The sequence below is a fragment of the Thunnus albacares genome, chromosome 21 (assembly GCF_914725855.1).
Source record: "Thunnus albacares chromosome 21, fThuAlb1.1, whole genome shotgun sequence".
Taxonomy (NCBI): domain Eukaryota; kingdom Metazoa; phylum Chordata; class Actinopteri; order Scombriformes; family Scombridae; genus Thunnus; species Thunnus albacares.
Genome location: NC_058126.1, coordinates 614,407 through 641,350, shown reverse-complemented (window position 1 = coordinate 641,350; position 26,944 = coordinate 614,407). Strand labels below are relative to the sequence as shown.

General features: G+C 40.4%; 1 protein-coding gene and 1 long non-coding RNA gene across 3 annotated transcripts; one reads left to right on the top strand and one right to left on the bottom strand.

The window, feature by feature from the left end:
• Positions 1-261: 261 nt before the first annotated feature.
• LOC122972306 lies at positions 262-10,014 on the top strand. Its single transcript, XR_006399714.1, has 4 exons — positions 262-367; positions 1,098-1,180; positions 2,285-2,356; positions 9,974-10,014. It is a non-coding gene; the product is annotated as an uncharacterized LOC122972306 (long non-coding RNA).
• A 470-nt stretch (positions 10,015-10,484) lies between these two features.
• Positions 10,485-21,437, bottom strand: galnt11 (UDP-N-acetyl-alpha-D-galactosamine:polypeptide N-acetylgalactosaminyltransferase 11 (GalNAc-T11)). Of its 2 annotated transcripts, XM_044339218.1 has the most exons (13): positions 21,282-21,432; positions 20,571-20,649; positions 19,608-19,864; positions 19,131-19,254; positions 17,596-17,762; positions 17,291-17,416; positions 15,456-15,705; positions 15,211-15,328; positions 14,511-14,663; positions 14,194-14,412; positions 12,890-12,994; positions 12,450-12,587; positions 10,485-11,539 (listed from the first exon to the last, which is right to left on the bottom strand). In XM_044339218.1, exons 3-13 carry the CDS (start codon positions 19,831-19,833, stop codon positions 11,408-11,410), a joined length of 1,758 nt encoding a protein of 585 aa, XP_044195153.1. In that variant the 5' UTR covers positions 19,834-19,864; positions 20,571-20,649; positions 21,282-21,432; the 3' UTR covers positions 10,485-11,407. The 2 variants fall into 2 exon arrangements, with proteins under 2 accessions (XP_044195153.1, XP_044195152.1); XM_044339217.1 differs by lacking the exon at positions 20,571-20,649 and having other exon boundaries at positions 21,282-21,437.
• Positions 21,438-26,944: the final 5,507 nt, after the last annotated feature.

Genomic DNA, 26,944 nt, shown 5'->3' with positions numbered 1-26,944 from the left:
TGCTGGAGAATCTGATCTCCCATCTACACCACTGAAGCAGGTCAGTTCAGCCAGTTATATCTGGTCTCTGTGTAATTGATAATACACTGCTATGTTGTCATTATTATTATTATTATTATCATTATTATTATTATTATTGAATGTTACAGTCACACATTGTTACTAATTAAATGTAGGTCTTAGTCTTAGTTAAATAAAGTTAAATTTGTACAGTACTTCTTTTTATGCAGTAGAATAACACAAAGGACTCAGTGCAGTGGTGTAACAGTCTGGATGTTCTGTATGTTTGAATACAGCTGCAGGTCAACAACATCTAACATCATATCAAGCACTCCAGCTACCTGCAGTGAAACACAGCCTGCAGCAGGTGAGTTCTGTTCATTGTGTTACAGCTGCTGTTATGTAACTAATGTTAATATTGGCAAATCCAGACACATTTTGCCATAATTCTATCAAATATTCACAATCAATAATGAACATACATAACTCATCCTGCATATCTGCAATGTTTTGTCCACAAATGTATTCTAGGGAATCTGTTTTTATGATGTCATTACTTTGACCAAACCTTCAACCATTTTCTAACCCTTCACAATGACAGAAAGTCATGAAAACTGCAGCTTACAAACACATTTCATTTCATTAATTTTCGTTCATTTTTAAGGTAATATCACCACCTACTGGACCTTTTTCACAAAAAAACATCAGATCTAGAACTACCCTGAACTATGGGTCCATTTAAGAAAGTTTCAAGTAACATACCAGTATTATCTATAATTAAATGGTTTCTTACATACTTGCATTGTCATGTTAACACTAGTACAATAAAATATATTGAATCATAAATATAATTTCTATATTAAGAAAGGGAATATAGCCAACTTAAATACTAACCAATATTAGACTACAACCATCTATATTTATTCAAGCTGTCTACAGGACACATTAAAGCTACAATAACTTTTTTCACTCATGTAATTGAACAGTTCTGGTCAACTGTTATCTATAATTTATGCTTCAGATGTGTTTATTACCTGATGTGAATCATTGTGTGTCCTTACTAAAGTATTAATAACTATATTTGCATGTATGTTTAGATTTGCCTGCAGGTGAAGGAACAACAACCTGCTGCTACTCTACAGCCTGCAGACACCATCAGCTGGAACAGATCCTGAATGATGTGAGTCCATCGAGGCAACAGCTATAGATCCTGTCTGATATGATGAGGACAGAGATAGTCAGCAGAGGTCATATCAGGTCAAATAAGACTCTACATTTACACAATGACAGGATGGGAGACGTTCCCATCACCACCACTTTACAGAAAACTAGTGAATGGAGATATAATCAAGAGAAGCAGGGTGGTATATTCCAAGCTGTTCTCACAAAAGAAACTACAAGCTAATCAGTAATGGACTCAATGACTAGAAAAACTGCATTGAAATACTCAAAACCCATGAAAACAACCTGCATCATTTGGTTTCTGTTGGCGTCCTTCCATCTTCTACATCTGGTAAAGTTCTGCTAATCACCATCTAAAATTACTCTGAACTTCACAGCTCAAAGTTTGACTTCCTCATTTTACCAAAAAACACCCCTGCTGTTCCCAAAGAGACCAAACCAGACCACCTGACAGTAAAGTAATTATCAACAACGGAAACAATTAATTATCAATAAAGTCAGGCTCTACTGAGGATAAACACTCTAATAAAAATGTTCTGATGTCTCTTCAGGTGAGTGAACAACAGTGAAATGCTGACTACATCACGGCCCCTCCAAATGTAAACTCATTGAAGATCACAGTTACAACGTTCTCTGTCCTGAAGCCTTTAAAATACGGCTGGAAGTGAGTATTTATAACAGTTTGTAATACCTGATAAAAGTCTTTGTAACATGATTCATAAAACTGCTGTTTGTTTCTGTTAGTTAACTTTGGATTCTGGTTTTCAGAAAGCAGATTTTGATCTGGACTTTGGACCAAATTATCACCCTACGTTTGAGGTCCGCCTGCCTGTAAACACAGACGAAGTGACTTTGAAGGTCCAGGACCAAAGAAATACAGAGGTCTGGGAGCATGAAGTGGATCTGACTGGTAAATATTTCATCCTCCTGCAGTAACACTCCACCTGATATTAGAATACAGCAGTTATTGATTGATCCATGATGCCTTTATTCTCAGAGAGCCCTCAAAGCTGTAAATATCAAATGACATCAGTTTATTAATTCTACTTTTAAAAATACTTTATATGATTTATTATTTATTTGAATACTTTATAATTTTCAGTCTGGAGCGAAGAGCAACCAACCAACTCTGATCAGACCTTAAAACCTGCTGTTAACCCACTGCTGATCACTGGTGAGTAAATTAATCAACTAATGTACTTTAGTACAATTTACTTTACTTGAGTATTTCCATGTGATGCTACTTTCTACATTTCAGAGGGAAATATTGTACTTTCTACTCCACTACATTTATTTGACAGCTTTAGTTACTTTTCAGATGAAGATTTGACACAATGGATAATATAACAAGCTTTTAAAATACAACACATTGTTAAAGATGAAACCAGTGGTTTCCAACCTTTTTGTCTTTTGACGTCTTACAAAAAGCAGTGTGTAGTCGGGGTCACATTTCACATGTCTATGAGTTGTTAACAGCTCCACCAAATAGTGATTTTTCCCTCTAAACTTCTCACATGCTTTCATTTCAATAAATGTTCAAATGATCCAATATTTCAGCAAAAATCAGTTAACATGACTTTAACTACAACCATCACAAAGATAAACTTTGACTCTGGTTTAAATCCAACAAACAGACTTCAGATAAACATCTGTGTGGTTCTTAACTGTAACTTCTCTCTGTTTGAACTGCAGCAGTGATTCACGTTACATCACTGTGAGGACGCAGAAACCAGGAAAAGAACAAAGGAAACAACGTTTGAAGACGTCAACTAAATAATTAATCAGTAAAATAATCAGCAGATTGATCAATAATGACAGTAATCATTATTAGCAGCTCTAATATTAACACTCACCCTGCCTCAGGCTGTTTCCTCCTTCTGATCTGTCGACTTTAAAATGGAGTTTGACTGAATACTTTCACTTTATTTCCTCTCTGTTTGCTCCTCCTGCCTTCTTCTTTACTGGAAGTCACGTGTGTGACTCAAGTCAAATATTAACAGACAGTATAAATCTTTATCAGTTGGATCATAAAGTTTGATTTGTGTCTTTTATTCCAACAAGGAAATAAAAAGTACTGAGATGCATCAATGCAAAAAGTTTTCTGGCTGTTCGTTCACTGTTAGGTACAAACAGACTCAGACTTCCTCATGGTACTAAAAACTGTTATTTTACAGTAAACGTGTGTTCTGTGTCATCAGATGAAGTCAAACAGATAAATCTGCATCTACAGTCCACAGGGAAACTAAACTAGACCCTCTGACAGTGAAATAATGATCATAATACTGTAACACTCAGGCTGCATCACCAGTGTTCCTCTGACAGCAACAACTGTCAGACTTCCTGTCCAATTCCTCACCTCAGTATACATGAACAAAAAGAAAAAATCATCTTGTTCTTTATCAGTAATAATATATATAACAGTCTTAGCTGTAGGTTAATATTGTAACCAAAACATATATCAGTTATTCAATATAGTTTCTATTACCAGTACTAGTGCTACTACTATCTTTACTGGTAGTCCTAGAATAGCAATAGTGTTTCTCAGTGGTGGCGGTACCATCTCCAGGGGGCATTCATAGAACGTTGGGGGGCGCTGGAAGCAATATTTTTGAAAGGGAGGCTTTGAGGTGTTTCTGTCTGTTTTTATGATAGTTTAGTCCTACATTCAAATGCACATTTTCACTATTTCATCATTAGATTTCTGGGTTTTCTTATAATTTTCACAGTGCTGTCAAGTCTATTTTCCTCCGTTTTACACACGTAACTACACACAAATTTGTGTATTGGCCTCTGAGTGTTTGAAAGATGCAGGTGTCCTACGCTCAACACTGTACCTGAACGCCTCCTGTGTAGACACGGGGAGTCTCTACTGCGGTTTGCTGTCATTTATGGTCACACTAGCTTCTGTCCTCTGCTCTGCTCTATATGTCATGTTTGTGTTTAGCTTAGTTTGTATTCTAGCGTGTGTTAATAACTTTGCTTCTGACTGAAACACCTCCTCTCAACCAGCAGCAGAGGGAGGAGGAGGAGGACAGGATGAAGATACTGACTGATGTCTGAGTTCTTCATTCTCTCTAAACTTCACTCAGTAATTTAATGTCAGGAATATTATTTATTTTACTGACATTTTTATTCCTTTCAATTGAGATATTATTGGATTTATATGGTGACTTTTCTGATGGAAACAATATTTTATCATATTTAAAATATAAATCTGTTCTAATCCTGAACTGAATTTATTATTTTTAAAATAATAATTCAAAGCAGCCCAACTCGTTAGTAATGAAAAAGAATTGATAAGAGTATTGATAAATACTTATTTCTTGTTCAATGAGGTCAACAGAGCAACATAACTCATCACTATGACAACCATCTCTACTGTTATCAGATCATTTTAACACCTGCAGACACAAACATGGTGAAAACTGTTGGTTTCAACAGGAGACCAACCAGAAGAAGAACAAACATGAAACTCACAGCAGGAGGTTTTTATGGTCTGATGATCCATAAACAGTCTCAACTCTCTGTTTTCATCTTTAACCTGAAGTGTCTTTAAGGGAATCTGATGACAGAACAGCAGATCTGAATTCTGGAATGAAAAATCTGAAATTAAAGTCAAATAGTAACAGACAGTATAAATGTATAAATCTTTATCAGCTGGATCATGAAGTCTGATGTTTATCTTTTATTCCAACAAAGAAATAAAAAGTGCTGAGATGCATTAATGCAGTCTGTTGTATCTCTGTGATATGAAACAGGACAAATAAATTATTTGTGGATAAGATGAAGATAAAATTCTAACCACATCTGTCCCTACAGCCACAGTTCAAATCCAATCATTATAAGCCTGTTTTACGCATGTGTGGAATCACACCCTAAGACTGAGGTCTATGAACTACCAGTGTCTTTAATCACCGGGCGTGACCATAATATTAAACCACAGTGATCAATATTATTATTAGTGTATGAATCAGTATGTGTTTACAGGTCTCTCTTCCTCCTAGGAGATGTTAGTATCTGACAGAGACAAAGAGTTCAGAGAGACTGTAATCTCACCCTGGACTTAGTCTCTGGTTCCTGCTGTAAACACTCACAGGCTGCATCCTCTCTACAGAGAACAAATGAACATTTTAACCTTTTAGACAATGTTAAGAACAAGGGGTCTTTACTGTGTTTCAGCTGAGGGAGCCTTCAGACAGGATCAGGAAGATCGGTCCAAATAAGATAAGGGTGTTGTTTTTTCAGCAGATGCAAAGGATCTACTTAGATTTGTTTCAGCACACAAGCAAAATATAATATTCTCAAAAGGAGCTAAACTATGAAAAACACAAAGTCACAACAAATCTGAAAATCTTCAAAATCTACCTTCTTCCTTCCTTACAAGAGATTTTATACTCCTAAATAACAGCAGGTTTTCTTTAATCTCATCATATCAACATAGTACAAAAATTAACAGATTTTAACAGATTTTGCAAAACATCTTAGAGGTAAACTCGTACGTCATCTCGTATCTTCATGTGTCTTAAAACTCAAGCAGCAACGTTCAGAGTTTAATGACCAAATAAGGAAACAAGACAGTTTGACAGTGTGAGCAGAGGTGAAGGAGGTTAGAACAAATGTCACGTCAGCTTTTAGATGTGAGAGGCCACAATATGTCTTTAGGTACAAAAACAGGCTCCTACTTCCTGTCTCAGGCACAATGTGAGCTGCACAGTTAGCACGTACTGAAAACCACAAACTGTCACTGAGGGGTCACAGTGGAAAGTCTCCACCCTCAATAATACAAACAATATTTCTAAAAACGCTTGTTATCTAAAAACATTATATAAAATTATTATCAAAAACAGTAAAAAGAGATTCTAAAAGTAAAAAAGGGTTATAAAAAACACTTCCTTAAAACACACATTATCATAATAATACTTAAAAAAGAGACGATTGATGATACTTGAGTATATTTAAAACTCTCATATTAATGCAACAACTTAAGCAAATTAAAGTCTAAAAACTGAGAACAGATTTGTGTATCAGAACTTTGTTTTTTCTTCTTTCCTCTCCCATTAATCATCTCACCACCCCTCAGATTTATCTGCTGACCCTTTGGAGGGGCCCGACCCCTAGGTTGGGAACCACTGGACTAAACTAGCTAACTGTATATAAAGTAGTGTAAACTAGCTCCACCTCCAGCAGCTACAACAGTAACATGCTGCTCTAACACTGATGCTTCACTATTAATAATCTAATGATGTCATATATAATAATATATCAGTCAGAGGGACCAAACCACTACTTTTACTGCAATACTTTAACTACATCAAGCTCATAATACTTATGTACTTTTACTGCAATACTTTAACTACATCAAGCTCATAATACTTATGTACTTTTACTGCAATACTTTAACTACATCAAGCTCATAATACTTATGTACTTTTACTGCAATACTTTAACTACATCAAGCTCATAATACTTATGTACTTTTACTGCAATACTTTAACTACATCAAGCTCATAATACTTATGTACTTTTACTGCAATACTTTAACTACATCAAGCTCATAATACTTATGTACTTTTACTGCAATACTTTAACTACATCAAGCTCATAATACTTATGTACTTTTACTGCAATACTTTAACTACATCAAGCTCATAATACTTATGTACTTTTACTGCAATACTTTAACTACATCAAGCTCATAATACTTATGTACTTTTACTGCAATACTTGACACAATGGATAATATAAAATGGAGTCTGACTGAATACTTTCACCTTTACTTCCTGTTTGTCCCCCCCCCCCCCTTCTTCTTTACTGGAAGTCACGTGTGTGTGTGTGTGTGTGTGTGTGTGTGTATCTATATTTAACATTTATTTGTGTCTTTTCTAATATTTTATGATCCTGTGTGTTCTTCATTACGTGTTTGTGCATTTTGATGAAAGTGACTTTTTTACTGAACATTTTTGTGTAGGTGTATTTTTTCTGATATGTGTGTGTCAGTGATCACAGCCCCGCCCCCCCAGCGTCAGTGTGTTAAACGTGATGATTCCTGCTGCCAGACGTACCACACACACACACACACACACACACACACACATACACACACACACACACACACACACACACACACACATACACACACACACACACACACACACACACACAGGTTAGTACTTGTGAGGACTCTCATTGATGTGATGCATTCTCAACCTTATACACATTAAATCTGACCTACCTTACATCTAAATCCTTCCCCTCAGACTCTTCCTGAAAAGAATGAATAACCTGTTTTGCATGTAGATGTTGACAGAGTGAATTTGACATCCCACATTCCTAAAACCTCATTTTAGTGTAACTATCTGAAATCCTGTTTAAAAACACATCAACACTGAAGACTTTGCTCTGAGAAATATTGAGAGATCAATGAAGGAAACCTTGTAAATTTCAGACCAATCGTATCAAGGCAAAGCTCCTACTGAGTCTAATAAACAGTCAAAAACTACAGACTTCAGATCATTTATCATCATTATAGATAATATTGTTTTTAACCATAATGTCTGCTAGTTTTCCCTTCAGCTGTGCTGCTCCTGCGAGGTGCAGACAGGTAGAACTCAGCATCACACCTGTCAATCATCTCAGGTGATCAGCTGGTCAACATGTCGTCGTTCTGGGGAGAACATGATGAACTCACCTGTGCAGATCTCTGGTGATTTGATTAGTCACTCTTCATGTTTTCTCTCCTTCACACTGTTCATATGCTGATGTGAAGGTAACATCTGTCCAGTCTGTCACTGTTCAACCCAACAGTTTCCACCATGAAGCCTCCACATCAGTCTTGGCCCTGTGCATATATACATTAACAACCTCTACAAACCTGAGTCACATTTACTGTCTGCTTAAACACACTAGAGAGTAAAATCACTTCTGATTTACCTGAACAGGTAAACATGGTAATACTCTGGCACCTTATTAAGTATGGTGGCAATTGTCCTTTTATCACCATGATGCTCTGTACAGCCAGGTACCACCATGATAATCACTGAAGTAATCTGGTACTACTGTAGTACACTAATGTACTGTATGTACTACAGTTTAATGTAGGTCTATACAATCAGATCTGATGCTGTGACTCCTTCATAAAATACTTAACAGGAAGAATTAAGAAAATACTTTTATATAAAACAAATATATTTTATAAAATGTATAAGTTTAGAGGTTTCTTGAATTGTTGGAGTTGGAGAATAAATTACACCTTCAGCTGACACTGAAAAACTACTGATTACTGCTATATATATATATATATATATATATATATATATATATATGTGTGTGTGTGTGTGTGTGTGTGTGTTGTATTAGCAGATGCTAAACAGTCTTTAAAGTCTGTTTGGGAACCATAAGACTTGTAAGAATAAGCAGAACTATTACTAATGAACTGAACCCCATAAACACCTTTAATAACTATGGCTGAAGATCATTTTTCTGTACATACATCAGAAACTCTACGTCCTTCTTACAATTCAAACTTTTACACAAATATTTCCTTCTGAATAAAGATTGTAAACATTAACGTCTCAACAGTCGACCTTATTGTTCCCTCTGAACTCTGTATAACTTGTTAGTCTACATGTAAAATGTATTTACTCTTGTTACTCTGTGCTTAATGTTGTATTCTTGGAGGTGACTTTCTTCTGCTGTTTCCTACTAAAATAACATAAAAACTGACTGAAATGAAATGAAGACTTGTGGATGTTTTTTATTCATGTGCATGAAGTCTGATGTTTATCTTTTATTCCAACAAAGAAATAAAAAGTGCTGAGATGCATTAATGAAGTCTGTTGTATCTCTGTGATATGAAACAGGACAAATAAATTATTTGTGGATAAGATGAAGATAAAATTCTAACCACATCTGTCCCTACGGCCACAGTTCAAATCCAATCATTATAAGCCTGTTTTACGCATGTGTGGAATCACACCCTAAAACTGAGGTCTAGGAAACTACCAGTGTCTTTAATCACCGGGCGTGACCATAATATTAAACCACAGTGATCAATATTATTATTAGTGTATGAATCAGTATGTGTTTACAGGTCTCTCTTCCTCCTAGGAGATGTTCGTATCTGACAGAGACACAGAGCTCAGAGAGACTGTAATCTCACCCTGGACTTAGTCTCTGGTTCCTGCTGTAAACACTCACAGGCTGCATCCTCTCTACAGAGAACAAATGAACATTTTAACCTTTTAGACAATGTTAAGAACAAGGGGTCTTTACTGTGTTTCAGCTGAGGGAGCCTTCAGACAGGATCAGGAAGATCGATCCAAATAAGATGAAGGTGTTGTTTTTTCAGCAGATGCAAAGAATCTACTTAGATTTGTTTCAGCACACAAGCAAAATATAATATTCTCAAAAGGAGCTAAACTATGAAAAACACAAAGTCACAACAAATCTGAAAATCTTCAAAATCTACCTTCTTCCTTCCTTACAAGAGATTTTATACTCCTAAATAACAGCAGGTTTTCTTTAATCTCATCATATCAACATAGTACACAAATTAACAGATTTTAACAGATTTTGCAAAACATCTTAGAGGTAAACTCGTACGTCATCTCGTATCTTCATGTGTCTTAAAACTCAAGCAGCAACGTTCAGAGTTTAACTAAAACAAACAACTCAAAACTACTTTCAGGACTTTTTTAATTAATCTGTGCTTTCAGTTAATGGATTCAATAATAAATGACACTACAGCCAACTGACCCATCTCATCATTAGCGTGAACGTTTGACCCTCGCAGGCCTCCGTCCATCTACATGCGGCTGATAATGGAAGTGAACTGGAAGGTCTGGTTCAGGTTAGTTCTGCTGTTTTCAGTTTAGGTTTTAATCTGTGACCACGAGACAAACAACAACCTGCTGGATCCAATATTTATTTATATCAATCTATCAAAAACTAATTATGATGCAAATGATTATTGTGTCTTTTTTCTGTTAATACACTAACGCTACTTAAATCACAGAGCCAGAAATATTGATTTGCATCTTCACTAATCGTCCTGATTGATGTTTGAATCCTGCATCTTCTCAGGAGAATATTGACTGTAAATACAAATATAGATTAAATCATTAATAGGTATTTGTAAACCCTGAGTACTGTCTGCAGGTTAAGAAGGGAGGGCAGCAGCCTGAGAGGCGAAACCCGGGGCAAAGAAAGGCTGCAGACCAACGGCTGCTGTTCGTGAGGCTTCATCACTGCGAGCGTCTGGATTCTCACAGAGACGATAAACTGAAACCGTCTTCACACTTCAGTCTGTGTGTTGAAGATTTATTGATGAAATGACACAAGGACAAACTTTAAAAACCTGCTGCTGTAATACTGTCACTGAGGTCAAAGGTCACCACATGTGAAAACAACAGATATGTTACATATCAACATGTCAATCAACACGTTTCCTGTTCCTGTCGTCACTTATTGTTCCATTAGTGTCGATGTGTTTGCAGTCGTACGTTAAGACTCATTTTCACTTTTTACTCATTTTCACTTAGAAATCCAGGATTTGTTTGTTTGTTTGTTTGTTTATAATCCAACTTCTCCTGGATTTCAGTTTCTTAAATAAATACCAATAATAAATTTACAGGTTTTATTGTGTCAGAATAAAAACTGAAGATAACGAGCCGTCGTAGCTTCGCTGCTTTTTATTGTCCTGACATTTCACACAAGACGTCACTGAGTTCATAACGGTAACTCCAGGACTTTCCAGGTCATTACAGGACTTTCAAGGTCTGTCTTAGAAGTCCATCTTTACCTGAAATTCTTCTGTCCTCCCACTGAAAAGCAACAGACGCAGATATGAAAACTCCTGCTGTTGGTACCTGGAATCTCTCTCCAAAGTTCAAAATATTCCAGGACATTCCAGGACTGTTTCAGTCTTTGTCGGGACAGAAGCTGAGTGAGTTTTAAAAAGCAGCTCAGAGAGAAATGAGGCTGAAAATGAATTTGTAAAACATGAAAAAACAGAAAATGTGAGAGGAGAATCTGCTGGTTAATAAAAGTCGCTGTGAGCCGCAGAGAGCAGAAAACCTACTGAACCAAACAGTAAAAACAAATAAACAAACAAACAAACAAACACAGACTGCTGCTCCAATAAAACCTGATTGTCTCTAAAAGAACATTTAAGACGTCGCATCACTCCGTCCGTCCGCCACATGAACAAGTGATGTCATCCGCCTCATCAGCCCTCCAGCTGCCACTGCTGTGCCTGCGAGGCGTCGCATATCGCCATGGCAACGTAACCCTTCGGCCCGACCGGCTGGGCAACGGAGAGACACTGACCCACCGAGACCTGGTAGAGCCGGTTAGACTTCTACAGGAGAGAGAGAGAGAGAGAGAAAGAGAGAGAGAGAGAGAGAGAGAGAGAGAGAGAGAGAGAGAGAGAGAGAGCGAGAGAGAGAGAGAGAGAGAGAGAGAGAGAGAGAGAGAGAGAGAGAGAGAGAGAGAGAGAGAGAGAGAGAGAGAGAGAGAGAGAGAGAGAGAGAGCGAGAGAGAGACATTAGTGTGTTATTGAGGAATGTTGAGCCTGCAGGGTTTTAACCGGCTACGTCACCATGGTAACTACCAACAGTTATTAGAACACTGATTAGAAAATTGATTAGTCTTTTATCAGACTTACCATTGATTTGATGTTATGTTGTAAATCAGTTATTGGACGATGTTAAAATATATCAAACTATTTCAAATTTTAAAAAGAAACTAATGAAAAAATACTTTAAACAAAAAGAAGATTGATTAGTGTGTTGGTATTTATCACAGATAATATTCAATCTATAAAATTAATTTTTGATTTGGCCAAAATCTAAAGTGACTTCGTCTCATCCTTCATTCTGAGTCAGACCTGAATGCTCTTCTTCTCCAGTATAATGTTTAAATCTGCTGCATCAACTTTAAAGTTTAACCTCTTAATACACCAAGCAGGCGGCACGCCATCACTCCGTTTAGTGCAGAATTAACGTCAAATGACGCAACAAACGCTCCGTTTTATTAACGTGCACAGAGCCTGAAGCAGAAAGCCTGAGTTAACAAACACTGTTGATAACGGGCGTCATGACGACACTGATCTCTGACTGAGAGTTCAGAGTTCACACATAGAAAGCCTGGATATGTTGAACTCTGACTGTCTCTAAACGATGTTTCAGGAGTAAACATACATGATATGACAACCAATCAGAGTGCAGGATTTATTAATGTGTGTGTGTGTGTGTGTGTTGGCGTCTCACCCCCAGGCTCCACTGCTGTGACCCCCCTGAGCCGTGACACTTCATCAGTCTGGGGGGGTCAAAGGTCCTGACCTCTGACACGTCCAGACACAGAAGACCTGCCAGAACCAGCTGACCCTCCTCATCATAGGCCCAGTCCTGCACACACACACACACACAGAGTCAAACTCCAACAACACTAGATACTACAGTTCCCATAATGCAACTGGATACTGTCTTTCATCGCAGCCTCCCTGCCTGGTACGCAGTCTTTCAAAGTCCAATCTTTCAGTTTCATCTCCAAATTCCAAGTCTCTAAACCTGATGATGTCATCGTGACATCACAATGACGTCATCGTGACGTCAGTGACGTCATCAGGCCGCAGTTGGTCCTTACAGGCTGAGGATTAACTGTTCAGTTTACTGGACCGGTAAAAATCAGCCACATGTGGTCAGGTCACCTGTTCGGGGTCTCTGGGGTCACATGGTCGCAGGACGACGGCTCCGCCCTTCTGACTGGCTCGGCCCTGCGCCACCAGACAGCGCCCCGTTGATAGGTTACGAAGCTGAAAGATGGCGGACACAAAGGAAGCGTTTGTGTTATTTTGTTTTGTTCAGCGTGTGTGAACTTTATCTTTTCATTAGACTTTATTTTATTTCTTCCAGGTGTCGTGTTTGTGCAGAGATTAACGTCCACAACAACACTGGAAACAGGAAACGTCTTCAAAATATTAAAGATCACCTCCAGACATGTTTTAAGATGTATATAAAATACTCTACTAATAATAATACTTTATGTCTTTTACACACAAAAAAAAAAAAAATTATGTTGTTTTCAGTCTGTACAACATTATTAATTTCTCAGAGGACAAAGTCTCTGACTAGTGAAGCTGTTAACAGGACAGCGCTCCTGCACATGCTCAGTGGCGTCTGCCTTACACAGAACTACTCTACAGAGACTGAAAACATCGTATTTATTTATCAGGACAGTTTTTAATATAAATGATGAACTGCACCAGATTTAGCTTCAAGCTAATTTTCACCTGCAGCACAATAACAAACAGTACAAAGCAAAACACACACACACAGCACACATTATACAAAACTACACACAACAGCACATCACACACACAACGTCTAGAAATTAATAATGTAAACTTGTCAAATTAAAAGAGATTATTTGTGATAATGAGACATCAGATGATATTTAGCTTCAGTGGTTACAGAGCTGAGTAGTTTTTAGTAGATGTTTTAATTTGGTCTTGAACGTATTGATGAGACGCTGTTATTAATCTTTGGATCCGTTTCTAAACAAACTCTTCATGATGAAGGAACATGTGACCCAGTGCAGCGGTTAACAACGGAGGAATCAGATATATCAGCTTTGATACACACACACACACAATACTTGTTAGTAGATCAGTTCATTGTTGGTTTGACTCCAAACATGAAGACAAAGATAGAAAATCAGCAGAATGATCCTTTAAATGATGAGCTGAAGTGCTGCACTGAGACAGATGTGACACGTCAGGTCTGATCATCATGATTCAAATCTAAAAAGGTCTAAATACTCGTAAAACCTTCCTGTGATCACAGTAAAACTATGAGAGGTATGAAGACGCTGAGCTGATGTGATGAAGAACAGACCAGTTTAACGTCTGAATCAAGTTTTGAGGTGAAAGCAGAAAAAAGCAGTAATGAAAGATCTAGATGTGACAGAGGTCATGCAGAGGTCACTCAGGGTCGGGGTCATGCGGTCAGGTACCCGTCCTCTCTGCAGGACTTTGGGTCGTCTCAGGCCCTTGTTGATGAACATCTGCTGCTGCTGCTTGTTGCCATTGGCGACGGTCTGCATCTCAGGGTAGATGGTGTCCAGGTACCAGCGAAAGGAGTGACACTGCAGCCGCTTCCTCAACGCCACGCGCTCGCTGATGTCACCGAAACTGCGGTCACGCAGCTCTGGACGCAGAGACAGATACTGCTCCTGATTGGACCGCAGAGACACAGGAAGTGAGGTCACAGGGAACTTCAGCTGCCTGCTGGATCACTGCTGTGTGTGTGTGTGTGTGTGTGTGTGTGTACCTTGTACTCGTCCATCCATACGTGTGCTAGCCGCAGGGAATTGTGGGCCATGGTGTCCTGCCCCCCAGGTGAGCCGTAGGGCCGCCTCTTCCTGAAGATGTGACCGACTCTGGAGCAGGGGATGATGAGCAGCTGACCGCCACACATCCAGATCTGACAGAGACACACCTGTTCACACCTGCTAAAACCTGCTCACACCTGTCCTGCTTTAGAGGTGCTGGTATATGCTGTATTTTTGAAGTTTGGACAAGCTAGGCTAACAGTTTCCCTCTGCTTCCAGTCTTTATGCTAAGCTAGGCTAACAGTTTCCCTCTGCTTCCAGTCTTTATGCTAAGCTAGGCTAACAGTTTCCCTCTGCTTCCAGTCTTTAAGCTAAGCTAGGCTAACAGTTTCCCTCTGCTTCCAGTCTTTAAGCTAAGCTAGGCTAACAGTTTCCCTCTGCTTCCAGTCTTTATGCTAAGCTAGGCTAACAGTTTCCCTCTGCTTCCAGTCTTTATGCTAAGCTAGGCTAACAGTTTCCCTCTGCTTCCAGTCTTTATGCTAAGCTAGGCTAACAGTTTCCCTCTGCTTCCAGTCTTTATGCTAAGCTAGGCTAACAGTTTCCCTCTGCTTCCAGTCTTTATGCTAAGCTAGGCTAACCATGTCCTGACATGAGACTGACTGTGTGACACCTTCACTGACACAAAAACATCTTTCTCACCCTGAAGGAGATTTCCAGATTCTCTCCGCCCCAGATGTCCATGCCAGCGTCGTATTGGCCGAGCTCGTTAAAATACTTCCTGTTCATAGCGAATAGGCCGCCTGCCATGGTGGGAGACCTGAGAGCGCAGAGGGAAACCTGCTGAACGTTTTACAGCAAAAAAGTCTGACTGGAGGCCGTTTAAACATATCAGTCAGCCGGTCACCTGATCGATCAGCTGGTCACTTGATCAATCAGCCGATTACCTGATCGGTGCGATGGCACCCTCGGGCCCATTGAGCTGTGCGGGGGGGACAGGGTCCCACTTGAAGTGCAGCCCCCAGTTGAAGCCGCCCCTGACGATGGGCGAGGGCGAGTAGGTCAGCGTGTCGGCTGAGATGATGTCGATGACGGGGCAGACGACGGTCCGGCGGTCCGTCTGGATGGGAGCCAGCAGAGGCTGCAGCCACATCTGGTTCACCTCACAGTGACTGTCCAGGAACACCAGCACCTCACCTGGACACACAGGTGAGTCCAGCTTCACTTAAGAAATGAGTTTACGGAGGCCCGACTGGACCAAAATACAGCTGGTTATGTGTCAGAGTCGGGTTCAAACTGTGAGTTAGCTGTTCAGGTTCTCACTGTCACAGTTTAAACCTGTTATATTAAAGATAAGCTAGTGAGTAAGGATGGAGGGAGGTCATGTGACAGCATTAAGGATGTAGGGAATAAGGATGTAGGGTTTACGGTGTAAATGCGGTTTCTTCTGTAGGAAATGAGGAAGTGTAGATAAAAGTAAGAGTGTAAAGTTGATGTAATTAGGATGCACAGGTGAAGGACGTAGGGAACAAGGATGCACAGGTGAAGGATGTAGGGAACAAGGATGCACAGGTGAAGGATGTAGGGAACAAGGATGCACAGGTGAAGGATGTAGGGAACAAGGATGCACAGGTGAAGGATGTAGGGAACAAGGATGCACAGGTGAAGGATGTAGGGAACAAGGATGCACAGGTGAAGGATGTAGGGTGAAGGACGTAGGGAACAAGGATGTAGGATGAAGGATGTAGGGAACAAGGATGCACAGGTGAAGGACGTAGGGAACAAGGATGTAGGATGAAGGATGTAGGGAACAAGGATGCACAGGTGAAGGACGTAGGGAACAAGGATGCAGGATGAAGGACGTAGGGAACAAGGATGCACAGGTGAAGGACGTAGGGAACAAGGATGCAGGATGAAGGACGTAGGGAACAAGGATGCACAGATGAAGGACGTAGGGAACAAGGATGCAGGATGAAGGACGTAGGGAACAAGGATGCACAGATGAAGGACGTAGGGAACAAGGATGCACAGATGAAGGATGTAGGGAACAAGGATGCACAGATGAAGGACGTAGGGAACAAGGATGCAGGATGAAGGACGTAGGGAACAAGGATGCACAGATGAAGGATGTAGGGAACAAGGATGCACAGATGAAGGACGTAGGGAACAAGGATGCACAGATGAAGGACGTAGGGGACAAGGATGCACAGATGAAGGACGTAGGGAACAAGGATGCAGGATGAAGGACGTAGGGAACAAGGATGCACAGATGAAGGATGTAGGGAACAAGGATGCAGGATGAAGGACGTAGGAAACAAGGATGCACAGATGAAGGACGTAGGGAACAAGGATGCACAGATGAAGGACGTAGGGAACAAGGATGCACAGATGAAGGACGTAGGGAACAAGGATGCACAGATGAAGGACGTAGGGAACAAGGATGCACAGATGAAGGATGTAGGGAACAAGGTTGTAGGATGAAGGATATAGGGAACAAGGATGCACAGATGAAGGATGTAGGGAACAAGGATGCACAGATGAAGGACGTAGGGAACAAGGATGCACAGATGAAGGATGTAGGGAACAAGGATGCACAGATGAAGGATGTAGGGAACAAGGATGCACAGATGAAGGATGTAGGGAACAAGGATGCACAGATGAAGGATGTAGGGAACAAGGATGCACAGATGAAGGACGTAGGGAACAAGGATGCACAGATGAAGGACGTAGGGAACAAGGATGCACAGGTGAAGGATGTAGGGAATAAGGATGTAGGATGTACCAGTAGCATGCGAGGCTCCTATCATGCGTCCTCTGATGAGTCCTTCCCTCCTCGGGTTCCTCACCAGTTTGACTTTCCCCTGCAGCTCCTCCCTGACGTACCGATCCAAGTCGTCCTTCAGCTCCTCTGAATCAACACACAAACAGATCAATTAATCAGCATTTAATCAATGAAAATGTTCACAGCACAGCAGTAAAGAGAGCAGAAGAAACAACATCCTGTAATTTATATTTCAGTATTAAGCAGCTCAACATGTCCTGAGGGTGGCGCTAGAGGAAACACCATTAAACTCTGTTCTTGTTTACCGAGCTCGCTGTGGTCGTCCACCAGGATGATCTCGTGCAGCAGGTACGCCGGCGTTCGGTCCAACACGCTGTGGATGGTCCTCAGCAGGGCAGAGAACGCCTCGTTGAAGAAACAGATCACTACGCTGGCAGAAGGTAGAGCCAGAGGATACACCTTCTCCCGACACCTGAGAGAGACGAGCAGCGATTTCATCCCACCTGCTGCAGCTGAGTGTTACTGTCCTGTTATTTATTGATCTGTGTGAGCTGCTGAAGGTAACGTCTCCTGACCACTAAAACATGGAGGTTTTCCTGCTTGTGTTTGACACTGCATTCTTTATGGTTAATTATTAAAAATGACACGATATTCACCCAAAACAATCCTTCCTGATCATTAACCAAAGTGTTTTATTATCTTAAACAGGTGACTGGGGTCCACCCTGACCTCTGACCTCTGACCTGTTGTCAGTGAACAGCCAGCGGGTGCTGAGGCTGGCTGACCTTTCACCTTCTGACATCACAAACCCAGCCGGCCTCAGAGCAGTGACACTATCACTCACATTGTTTCTGTTTGTCCTGCACTGTTAAAGTCTCATTGACATTGTACCAACACTAACTTGATTACGTCTATATATTATTTTATTCTATTAACTAATATTGTTCCTTAACATTGTCTTTTATAAATTATAATTCTGCTTTATGAAGAAGCAGGTTAAACGTTTATTTCAGGGAACGCGGGCTTGTTTTTGATGGAAATGAACTGGGCGATTGTCATGTGACAGCTGGCGGTGAGCAGCTTAAAAGATCATTAGCTGTTGACTTTTAATGCCCCACACACACACACACACACACACACACACACACACACACACACACACACACACACACACACACACACACACACACACACACACACACTCAGCTGTCTGTGTGAAGCTGACAAACAGGCAGAAACAGAGCAGAGCTGCAACTAATGATTATATTCTCAGTATTAATTATTCTGCAAATCATAACATCCCAAAGTTTGTTTGGTTAAAATCAACCATCCGTCCTAAAAACCCAAAGATGTTTCAGAAAAAGCAGCAAATCTTCACATTTAAGAAGCTGGAAGCAGAAAATATTGAAAAATGACTCAAACTAGCTGCTGATTACATTTCAGCACAAAACCAAAACTAAAGTTAACGTTAAAACTGTGAGTCAGCAGCTCCTTTCAGACAGGATGAAGAAATAACTGATCTCATGTCAACCATGAGGAGAGACGACAGGAACTGGTCTCCATAAATCCACCGAGGAACCAGAGAAACAAAGAGGCTGCAGAACAATGACAGCTGCTGACCTCCTAACAAGTCCTGATACCTTCAGGAAAAACTCGTAATATCTGGTTGTGATATTTGGAGAAGCAGCAGCAGCTCTGATGAGCTTTATGGGTTCGTTAATGTTGGTCAAACAGGCCGACATGTTGCTGTCAGCAGGTTTCCACCTGTAGAACGAAACGAGCATCTTCTGATGAACCTGTGAACAGGAACAACAACATGAGCGTCCTGACTGGTTCTTACTGGGAGTCTCTGGTGTCAGGCAGCTCTCTGTGCTGGCCCAGTCTGCTGGAGATGAGGACATTGAAGGCGTGTCGATGGTAACCGGTGTCCCGGACCTCCTGATCCGCTTCATTAAATATCATACCTGCACACACACACACACACACACACACACACACGCACACACACACACGCACACACACACACACACAGGAGAGTGTTATTAAAGGCTCAGTGCATCCAGGTGACTGAACATTTCTCAACAGTCTTACTGCAGATAACAGACTAGAGAATCATGTCGACTCTGAATAATCTGATCAACACTTAGTGGCTGAAGGTGGGAGACCTGCTGCTGTCCTGTTGCCCAGCAACAAGCTCCTCAGTCTGAAATATAACAACAAGCTACAAAAATTCATCTTTCAGACTAATTAAACTAGTTAAACTCTGTGTGCAGAAACACAGAGAGTCACAGTACCTGAACGCATCGCAGCCACTCACCCATCTCCGGTGACAGTTCCGCTCCCTTATTGGCCGGCAGAAGCCGACGCCCCCCCACCCTCCGGTCAGCCAGGCCCTTGGTGATCGGCTGGCTGCGCTGCCGCAGGGGGGTCCTGCCGTGGCCAGGCTCCTCCCCCAGAGAGAAGTAGAGGAAGAGGAGGACGGACCAGGTCGCCGAGGTGACGAGGCAGCCGTAACAGAAGTACCTGAGCGTCATACTGGCCATGGTGGCCGAGCGAGCATCGCCTCACATCACACTGCAGAGAGAGAGAGAGAGAGAGAGAGAGAGTTCAGGTTAAACACGGTTTAACCTTTAACGGACGTAAAGTGAATATATGTTGCTCAGACAAAACAAAACAAGACAGAAAGAATTTGAGGACTTTTCACTGTTTACTATTATTTACAATTTATAGACCAAACAATGAATCAATTAAATAATGAAACTAATCTGCAGATTAATTGATAACCAGAGCAGCGATGTGTGAGACTTTGTGCAGGAGTTTTTCTCTCTTTTTATCCAAGTTGCACTTTCAGGTGGAGCTATTCAGATCAATCAATAATCAAAGTGATCGTCAGTTGCAGCCTGAACTACTACAGACAGAATCAATAAAATCTACAGCTGTCAGCTGATGTGGAGGAGGTGATCAGGTGATCGGGTGATCAGGTGAGGAGTCAGGTGTTCTCTTATAACCATGTTAATTATTCCTCACAGCAACAGTCAGTCATTTACTCTAAACGACCTGGAAGCTACAACAGGTTTTAAAGTTTCCCTTCATGTCATAAACACGATAATGTTTCTGATCTGACGGCATCTTCTCTTCAGGAAGCAACTTCATCTTTCTGGATCAGTTCAGCTGTTGCTCATCATTGTTCTTCTTCAGGGTTGGATGAACTTCCTCCCAGTCAAGAGGAAATAAAGTGATAAACATGTGATGTTATTCATCTATAAAGCTTCTAAACTACCTCGTTAAAATCTGCTGACGACAGAAACAGGATCCTCAGATATCCTCCACGTTCACACTGATGTGTCAGTAATCTGCACCTTTAAATGGAATAAAGTGTAAACTGGAGTCTTATTTTCCTCTTTAAAGCTTTATTATCTGATGGTTTTATGATTCTTATGACTGTTTTTATTAATTCCTTGTTGTTTGTCTTCTGAATGTTTCTTGATCTTTTAAATCTCCGTGAGGTTGTCTGATTAAATAAAGATTCAATCCTACAAACTGGCATCATTTTAACTGTAATTAACTGTCTGGTAATTAGCTGTATGCTGGATTAATGAGCTGACCTCCATCAGACTGTGTTAACTTTAATATTTAATCAGAATAACAGGAAAGAGACAGAAAACACAAGACAATAACAAACAGAAAGCGAGCTGCAGATCATATAAAACAACTCCACATTCATTACATTAACATTAACTAAACGCTGTTTAATCTCCGAAGAGTTTAAACTGAAAAACTAATGAATACATTAATTATTATTAATAATTAAAGAGGAAAACTCGGATCTCAGCTGTGCTAGACAAACCGTGTCCGATAATGGACTCAGTATCTTAGCGGCCGTTAGCTAACCTCTGAGGAGGAATAAGCTAACAGCAGATCTTTATTCCGTCCAAACATCAGTTTCTATGATATATGGAAGAGTTCAGCGTCATACTGTGACTGTACTCACGGTTCATTAGCGGCTGGCGGTTTGCTCAGCGGCACTCCGGCCAGGCTACAGGTCAGTTAGCCGCTGTGGCTAAAAGCAGCACAAACAGTTTTACCTTCAGACCGTCATCTTCACGCAGAGACGTCGTCACGTTCCGTTACCTCAGTTCGCTTTATACAGCTCAGGCACGTGACTTCTTCTTCTTCTTCTTCTTCTCTCCGTTTACTGGTAGAAAGCGAACAACAACATACTGCCACCTGCTGTACAACAGCTGCAACACACGTCATTTACTCTGTTTCTATTTCTGTCTTACCCGCCTTACTGGTGACTCTCACTTCCCTTTACGTCTGTCCCCAGTATCCCCATCAGATCCCAGTATCCCCATCAGATCCCAGTATATCCCTCTGTCCCCAGTATCCCCATCAGATCCCAGTATCTCCCTCTGTCCCCAGTATCCCCATCAGATCCCAGTATCTCCCTCTGTCCCCAGTATCCCCATCAGATCCCAGTATTTCCTTCTGTCCCCAGTATACCCATCAGATCCCAGTATCCCCATCAGATCCCAGTATCTCCCTCTGTCCCCAGTATCCCCATCAGATCCCAGTCTTTATCATGTGACCTTTCTCTTTCAGTTTCATCCATGTTATAATGTAATATGATATGTTTGTTTTCTTTAACTCCCACAGTTCCCACACCTGTCACTGTTCCTTTTTCCCAGTACAAAGAACCATTTAAACCAGTGAGATCCAGTCTGAGTCTTGTTATGATGATTTCCTTCCTTCTGTTTCTTTGTTATGACCGACTTTTGTATTTTGTGATTCTTCCTCCTCCTGTTCCGACCTGCTGCTGTTGTTAAATTACAGAAACTTTCCTGCATGAAACGACCAAATCAACAGACTTTAACTACATCAGGCTCATCATACTTCTGTGTTTTTACTGCAGGAGGATTTTCATGCAGGACTTTTACTCGTATTGGAGTATTTCTACGTCGCTGTGTTGGTACTTTTACTGCAGTAAAGGATGTGAGTTCCTCTTCCTCCACTGATGAGTAAATGTCTCCAGTAACTCTTCATCATGGTGATGATGGTTTCACTGTTGATGTAATTCCACCTGATCGACACTAGATGCCAACGTTGTGTAGAAGAAAAAGCTTTTTTATTTTCATACTCAGTGTTCAAAATGTTCCAACTAACTTTAGAAGACAAGTTCCCAGTGTTCCCAGTGTTCCCAGTGTGTGTTAAACCAGCAGTCAGGTGTCTGTAATCATTCCTCCTGTTCATACTGGATATTAAAGATCCTTCAAATGTGCTTTCAATGGAAGTGATGGAGGATAAAATCCACAGTGTGTCCACACAGTCATTTAAAAGTCTGTGTGAAGCTTCTATTCAGCTTCAGCAGTCTGAGTTAGTCATATCAAGTGGATATCTGACACATTTACAGTCTTTTTAGCATCAAATTCCCTCTTTGTGTTTCCTCGGACAGTGTTTCCCTGTTGAGCTGCAGGTGGAAGTATAGTAACAAAAAGAGGAACTTTGGCACTAAAAAGACTGTTGACGTTGAAAGATATCTACTTGATTTGACTCATTTGGACGCTGAAGCTTCATATTAGCTTCAGATAAACTTTAAATACATGTTTGCACAGAAGGAGGACTGTGGATTTACATTGTAAGGTCATTATGAAGGGATCTTCTAATGGTCAGTATGAACGTGACCACATGACCCGACTGATTTAACGCTGTTTTTCCTCTTCAGCTGACCACAGAAATCAATACTGTGTGTGTGTGTGTGTGTGTGTGTGTGTGTGTGTGTGTGATGGCCTGCTCAGTATTGATGAACAGAGAAAGTTAATTATTTTGGGACTGAATCGCTGGAAGCCATCAATTATACTCTTATTACACACACACACACACACAGTAATTAACCTCATTCACCTCACTGTTAGGGACCAGTGTTTCCTTTATATTTCCACTCCGTCAGCTGTCATGTGATCAGCTGCAGCACAACTGCATGTTTAATATGCTTCTCATAATGTGATGTATAACTTGTCATTTTCATGTTTAAAAAACTAAATGTAGTTAGAAGAACAGTTTCAACATGTTGTGAAATCTTCTCGTTGTCCGATTGATTCTTCACTCACAGTCAGCGGCCAGTTAGCTTAGCTTAGCTTAGCTCAGCTTAGCTTAGCTTAGCATAAAGACTGGAAACAGAGGGAAACAGCTAGCCTGGCTCTGACCAGTAATGTTACATCTCGTTTGTTTAATCTGGAAAAAAAAGGTTTAAAGCAGTGAATCCTCTGACCTGCTGCCAGTAAAAAACTATTGATCAGAGCTGCACAGCTGATCTCTGACAACCTGCAGCTGATCAATCTGAGTAAAGAATAAATGATGTAGATAAAAATCCATTTATAATCCAATCACATGTGTTCAACATCACTACGTCCTCATCAATGAACTTTTCTCTAAAATGAGCAGAGTGACTTTGTCATCATCATGTCACCAGATTCATAAAAATACTTAAAACACCTGCATTGATCTGTGTGTGTGTGTGTGTGTGTGTGTGAGTGTGTGTGTGTGTGTGTGAGTGTGTGTGTGTGTGTGTGTGTGTGTGGGTGTGTGTGTGTGTGTGTGTGTGAGTGTGTGTGTGTGTGTGTGTGTGTGTGTGTGTGAGAGAGAGTCCATATTGTATATTGAAAAACGTTGACATGAATCTTGTTGTTTCCGTCTCTACAGGAAGAAAAGGAGGAAAACTCGGCGCTCCAGACAGGAAGTGATGGTCAACGACTTGCAGCACACGATGATGGTTGACACTCACACGCTGAACGGACGCAGTGAGTACACAGTCTGAGAGAGATAAAACTAAAAGACTGAGACAAACAGAGACGAGAATAAACGAGATGAGACATTTTCTAACTCAGTCGTTGATCTTTTGTTCTGATGATTCATAAACGTCGTCTGTGAGACTTTAACGCCTCAAACTTCAAACCTGTAAACTTTCCTCCTTCTTCCTCTGATGGGAATCTTGACTCAACACCTTCAAGGTATCGACTGAAATAACTGGAAACATCTCCAGTCAAACGACACCTGCGTTCAATCCTTTCTGTCCACACATCCAGAAAAACATCAATATTTATTTTCTCACAGCAAAACCGACTATTGAACAGTTATTAATAAATATTATCTTATATATGATTATATTATACTATCGATAATATAATCTCAACACGTTCACATGTATTCATGTACAAATGAAGTACTCTACTGGTATCATACTGGTATCATACTGGTATCATCCTGGTACTGTACTGGTATCGTGCTGGTATCGTACTGGTATCGTATTGGTATCGTACTGGTATCATACTGGTACCGTACTGGTACCGTATTGGTATCGTTCTGGTATCGTACTGGTATCGTATTGGTATCGTACTGGTATCGTATTGGTATCGTTCTGGTATCGTATTGGTATCGTCCTGGTATCATACTGGTATCATACTGGTATCTTACTGGTATCGTACTGGTATCGTACTGGTATCATCCTGGTATCATCCTGGTATCGTCCTCACCATATAAATTCAATAATATCTCAATTGAAAGGAATAAAAATGTCAGTAAAATAAATAATATTCCTGACATTAAATTACTGAGTGAAGTTTAGAAAGAATGAAGAACTCAGACATCAGTCAGTATCTTCATCCTGTCCTCCTCCTCCTCCCTCTGCTGCTGGTTGAGAGGAGGTGTTTCAGCCAGAAGCAAAGTTATTAACACACGCTAGAATACAAACTAAGCTAAACACAAACATGACATATAGAGCAGAGCAGAGGACAGAAGCTAGTGTGACCATAAATGACAGCAAACCGCAGTAGAGACTCCCTGTGTCTACACAGGAGGCGTTCAGGTACAGTGTTGAGCGTAGGTCACCTGAGTTTTAGAAGCGCAACATAGGAAAACCCAGAAATCTAATGATGGAATAGTGAAAATGTGCATTTGAATGTAGGACTATGGAAACTCATGTCCCAGTGAAAAATAGTTCTTTCAGTTTAATTAAACTCAAAAGGCTCAATAATTGTCCTTTTAATATGTTTTATTCAATTATGACAGTTGTTACAGACAATTCTCAACACTAAATACCTGCCTAAAAAGGAAATATACATTATATAAAGTTTATTGTATTTTACTTGATTTCTTTGTTTGATTTCTTTTATTTAGGCATTTTAAATCTTCCATAGAACTGCAGTACACATGTGTTTAATGTAGAGGAGAGGAGACAGACTCCATTTTACATTCCACAGAGAAAAAGGAGGAGAGCAGGATGGAGAAGGCAGGGTGAGTGTTAATACCACAGTATTATTTATGTTCAAGGTCTCCACACTATTGAGAGAACGTACATTTTGTGAAGAAGTGAAGAAGCAGATCTGTGTCAAAGGTGTCAGAGTTTAAAAGATGTTTAAAGCCAAAGTTAACTTCTTGTTCTCACTGCTGTACACTGTTCAAACTCTCCACTCAAAACCATGTAATCTTACATCTAAACCAAACTTTGCCTTCAGACGTCACAGAAAAGCCATCAAATACACAAACATACTAGAAAACAGCCATTACACACTAGTGAGATCAATTCAAAACACTACTGTAAAAACCTGTTACTGCAATGAATAATGGTGCTTATGGTTTTCCCCCAGAACAACCTCTTTACATGATGAACACAATGTAAAGACACAACACACAGAAACATTTTATAGAAGGAAAGGAATCACATTTATTCAGCCTCAGGTCTTCGAGGATCCGTTGTTCCAAAACAAGTGAACTGACCTCTGACCCCTGGTATCTCTCTATCCTGAGCTTCTGATTGGTTTGTGAACAGTTCTGACTCTCAGTGTTTCCACCTGGAGGATTGTGTGTTAATTGTGTTCCAGCTGTGATGACTTGAGTTAATGATATTGAACGCCAGCGCTTCCTTTATGAGCACATGAGTGAAAACAAGAGAATAGTGTTTATAGTTTATAGTAGATGAGTCTGTCTTTTGGTAGATGGCGTCATGGTTTGGGATGTTTAGTTAATGGGTCCAGTTATAGTGTGTAAGCCATCAAGAAAAACTGTAATTATTTAGTTGATTAAAGTGTGTCAGAATAATATGAAATCACAGTGTTGACGTCTTCAAACGTTTTCTTCTTTGTTCTTCTTCTGGTTTCTGCGTCCTCACAGTGATGTAACGTGACTCACTGCTGCAGTTAAAATAGAGAGAAGTCACAGTTAAGAACCACACAGATGTTTATCTGAAGTCTGTTTGTTGGATTTAAACCAGAGTCAAAGTTTATCTTTGTGATGGTTGTAGTTAAAGTCATGTAAACTAATAAGAAGCTACTAAGTTGGTAGGTTGTAGGCCGGTGAGTGAATGTGTCCAGGCTCTTTGATTCTGATGGGTCACATGTCACATTGACTGGAAACAGAAGATGAGCGGTTGTGTGGAGGAAGAGAACAAATCAGAGTCTTCAGTATCCACCTGTGTGTCCAAACATCATCCTCCAGACTTCAGTGATGAAGCTGGACCCTCAGACTTAAAATAAGAGACTGTTTCTACTGAAAGCAGAAATGCAGTTCAGTAATTTACGTTAATGTGAGCAGGAACATTTGCATGTCTTAATCATAAGTTTAACTGAATATAAATATGACTGTTTCTGGGCTGTGTTTGCT

Excerpts from the sequence above, each read along its gene's own strand:
- galnt11 (XM_044339217.1), bottom strand. The coding sequence starts at position 19,833 with ATGGCCAGTATGACGCTCAGGTACTTCTGTTACGGCTGCCTCGTCACC. Across the intron at positions 17,763-19,130 it reads CCTGACACCAGAGACTCCCA|GTGTCGGGAGAAGGTGTATC; the intron begins GTAAGAACCAGT and ends CGTCTCTCTCAG. Across the intron at positions 15,329-15,455 it reads GGTGCCATCGCACCGATCAG|GTCTCCCACCATGGCAGGCG; the intron begins GTAATCGGCTGA and ends CTGCGCTCTCAG.